Raw genomic sequence first — 4,078 nt, forward strand, 5'->3', positions numbered from 1 at the left:
ATGGTACCTGAACTTGCCACATAAACAATGGGTTTGCACTAATGTAACTATCATATTTATTTGCATACCATGTGCACCTTTTCCCCAAAAATCAGTGCTCCAAAATTGGTGCAATTCTTGCCCCCCCACACACTTCTCCCCCGCTCCCTCCACTGGAATAGAGGAAGGCAAGCATAGATAGTAATTGCAGTGGCTCTGCCAGCCCAGAGAGGAACTAGTCAGGGTCAGAGCTACAGTGTTAATTCTTTCACAGCTGCTGGCAAATTGTCAGTAGCTGTTGCCAATTCAGCAGTAGCTATAAGAGGGTTAACAAAGTAGCTTTTGCTGATGGTACAATATGTGCTCTGTTTCTGTGGTCAGGTCTGAGCCACAACTCTGGAAAAGTCCTTTTTTTTCATTATTCTGCCTTCCCAAACAAGGTGTATGTCTTATTTGAAGGCTTTGAAGTCTTGACTATCTAATCTTAAGGCAAAAGCAAACAAAATATAAAATGTGAAATTTTTACAGCAGGCCTCAACTGTACAAAAAGGGGGCCTAAACCGTTTTTACCTTTCCTGATCAGTTAAAACGGGATAGTTGAAATTGTTGTTTTTAAATAGTTGTCACACTCCAAAAAGCCTGAAAAAAAAGAGAAACGTTTTTTCAAAACTGAATTAATATTTTGACATATAACAAAACCTATTGATCAACTTTACCGTACAGATAGCACTGTCCTGGACTACAATATGATATGTAATATACAATACCTTTGCAAGCTACAGAGTTTCTGGGTTTTGATCACCGCTCCACATACAAATAGGTGGCAGGGTGGCAAGCAAAAGCAGTGTTAACCCCTGTGTGCTGGTTGCACTGCCACAGCAGCTGTGGCAACAAGCCCTGTGGGCCAGATCCAGATGCGGGTCATTCGGCCCAGGAGATGCCTCACAATCTGGATCTGACTTGCTAATTCAAATGAGTTTGGCACCCCTGGTGCAGAGGGTCAGTGCCTGTTTTCCATTCCATGGAAAGTGTGCTGCTCCCTTGAGCAGGGCCATGTTTTAGATCAAAAAGTTTTAACAAACGTTCTTCACATTGAGGAAAATCAGCGTTCTTGAAATAGCTTTAGTTTCTGGCTGCTTCCGATATACTTAGGGCAGTTTATGCTGCTAGGCAGGTCTACGAGTTACAAAAATGGTGACTAAATTCTGTTGGGTAACTTAAAAAGAAGACGATAGTTCCTATTGCCTGGACTGAGATTTGCTTGGCATGGTTCCCTACATAAGGAACTGGAGACTTCGGCAGACTTTGGAAGCTGCCACTTCCAACATGGATTGTAACAGAGCTGAAGTAGGAGTGAAGCACCTAGGTGACTAATCTGATCTTGCTTGTCTCTGAGCATACATATAGCCTAAATCTAGGTATCCAGGAATCTTTTCAAAGCAAATGGGGGCCTCTAATGAATCTCAGTGCCTAAGTGGTTTAGTGGCTGCTAACTGGACTTAATTAGAATTGTTCCTTCTGATGATGCCTACATTCTGCTTGAATCCTATTTAGGCATCTTAAAGCTTAATTAGGATCCACTTAAGTTCTGGTTCTGAAAAAAAAACCTTTCCTCAAAAACAGTACAGTAACAACTATGTTAATGCTTACATGTATAATGCTCAGAATTAAACCTTTTGCTATGTATCTGCAAAGGAATTACCACAATGGCTCACATGATGAAAATTTGCTAAGTGAAAGTTTCTCCTGCTCCACCCTTTATGACTTTTTACGAGTCATGAGAACACTCACAGATCATGTACAACCTTGACAGACACAGATCCTGATTGTGTGTACACCAAGAGCGGAATACATGTCGAAAAGCTCTTGAAAAAGAATTTTCTACTTTAAGGCAGATTTTGCAGTAACTTTGAATGGCCTGTTCCACTTTTCTACTTTTCATCTCTCAGCTTACAAACCTATTCATTTTTCCTGCCCAGAATAAATTAATTGCATCTAGTTTGGATTAAATAGGCCAGCGGTGCTCAACCTATGGCCCATGGGCCAGATCTGGAGCCATGGAGCCAACCAAGAAACCTGGGCCATGGGGCTCCCCATAGGTCTGGAAATTGGGCAGTGGGGGAATGGCAGCAGTGTTAATTGCTGCTCCCCTGCTGCCAAACTTCCAAAGCCATGGGGAGCCCACAGGCCAGATAATGTGGTCCTGGATATTAGATCACAGTGGCATGTGTGCTTGCTCAACGGTCAGGTCTAGGAGTGCAGGGTTGGGCTGGTGTATGGCCACATCCAGGTGTGCAGGGTTCACCTGGAATGGGATCTGGAACAGACTAATTCTCTACCACTAATCCAGCCCAGGGGGCTAGAAGTTTGGACAACATTGATAGAGACGACATCTATGTCAGCTTCATGTCTGTGAAACTCTGTCAAGGACACATCATGCCATTCTTCCTTCCTGGTAGTGATAGGTGGTCCAAGGAATATGAAATAAGTAAGTTTTATCTGGAAATATCTTGTATTGGACCCACAAAAACCATTAGAATCCATGGATCTTTCACCTTTGCCTATCCCATGGAACCTTTGCCTATCATCAAATGTGATATATTTCATCCAGTGTATCAAATGTCCTCATGGAAATTATATGGGTGAAATTAAACAACCGCTACACTCTGAACTGTCACAGAAAAATGCGAACAGACAGACATATCTAATCATGAGACGGAGAACATTTTTCACAGAATAGACGCTCTATCTTCTGACCTTACAGTCCTTGTTCTTAAAATAACCTTACAGAATATCTTCAAGAGAGATGGAAAAAAAAATTCACATTACTAGACCACACAAGTCACTGAGGGCTTCTACACATGTCCAGGGAGCCTGCTCTGATGTGCTATAATTCCGGTATGTTGGAGCAGACTCAATTAATTGAGTTTGCTGGAGCATGGAAATTAACGTGCTCCAGCTGCCTCCAGCATCATGTGTATCAGCATCCCCACGCTGAAAAATGGTGGCAGGGCGCTTTAAAGTTCATTGGACAAGCTTTAGTTAAAAGCACTCTGCCCCCCGTTTTTAGCATGGGGGCGCTGATACACTTGATGCTCCGGGTACGTTTAATTAGTGCGGCTCTCGGAGCTGTGCTAATTAAAATGCCTCCGATCCCATGCCTCTGGAGCATGTGTGTAAATACCCTGGTTTAAAAAAGACAGTGGTTTTATGGCACCTGCTCCCTCTGTTAACCTCAGTGTTGCACAGTTGATAAGGGCCTTCTTCCCTTTTAATCATGTTTTCTACATAATTAAATTTATTTATAATAGCTGTTCTTTACTGCAGCTGTACTACTTCTGCTACTTTCTATTTGCCCTACAAGTTTATAGCCCTTCCTTCCCTTTTTAAGCAATCACTTTCATTAACATTACAGAGGAGATGAAAGGGGTAACTGGTACTTAGCTTAGGCTGTACCTGTTTTTCCCAGGCCCAAGAAAAAGGATTTTATGTCCAAAAGCATGTCTAACATCTCCAGTAACTAGAAAGTTGATCTAATAAAAGATACCAATCAAACAAATCTTGCTTCCATCATCCTTTCTGGTAGATGTGAGCAATTTTATTAAGAGGATTATAAAATAGTAAACTGAATGTTACAAGTGCAGAATTAAGAGCATTAAAAATGAACATAAGGAGAAATGTTCTGGACCATAAGGCCATGACATAGTCTTCTATGAGAGCAAATGCAGCAATTATCATTTAAAATTAGACTTGACAGAAGACAGGTAAATGTAGAAAATGAACTCTGTTACAGTGTACATAACCTTAGAGGTCTTTTCTATTGCTAATAGTCCATGACGAACCAGATTTCACTAACAAATGGAGCAATGCCATGTAATAGTTTTGGGATGGGAAATTATCTTCCTATTACATAGGTAATAATATTAGTCATAAAAAAACAGGATTTAAGACGCAGCCTGGTGCAAAGTTGGGAGGAAAATAGCATCCTTGGCACTTAGTTCACAGACTTTTTAGGTGATCACTAATGCAGCCCCAGAATATAGGACAACCCCTTGGTGAGGGGCAGGTCCTCTCAGCCAATCAGTGGTGAGGGGTGGGG

General features: G+C 41.6%; 1 protein-coding gene across 1 annotated transcript in view; it reads right to left on the reverse strand.

Moving 5' to 3' along the window:
* Positions 1-358: 358 nt before the first annotated feature.
* Positions 359-4,078, reverse strand: part of USP45 (ubiquitin specific peptidase 45) — a 164,149-nt gene continuing 160,429 nt past the window's right edge. Inside the window, exon 19 of the mRNA XM_025200068.1 lies at positions 359-618. Coding sequence (XP_025055853.1) covers positions 592-618 — 27 coding nt within the window. The 3' untranslated portion in view covers positions 359-591. The remainder of the gene's footprint in view (positions 619-4,078) is intronic.

Source organism: Alligator sinensis, unplaced genomic scaffold (genome assembly GCF_000455745.1).
Source record: "Alligator sinensis unplaced genomic scaffold, ASM45574v1 scaffold145_2, whole genome shotgun sequence".
In the NCBI taxonomy this organism is placed as follows: Eukaryota; Metazoa; Chordata; order Crocodylia; family Alligatoridae; genus Alligator; species Alligator sinensis.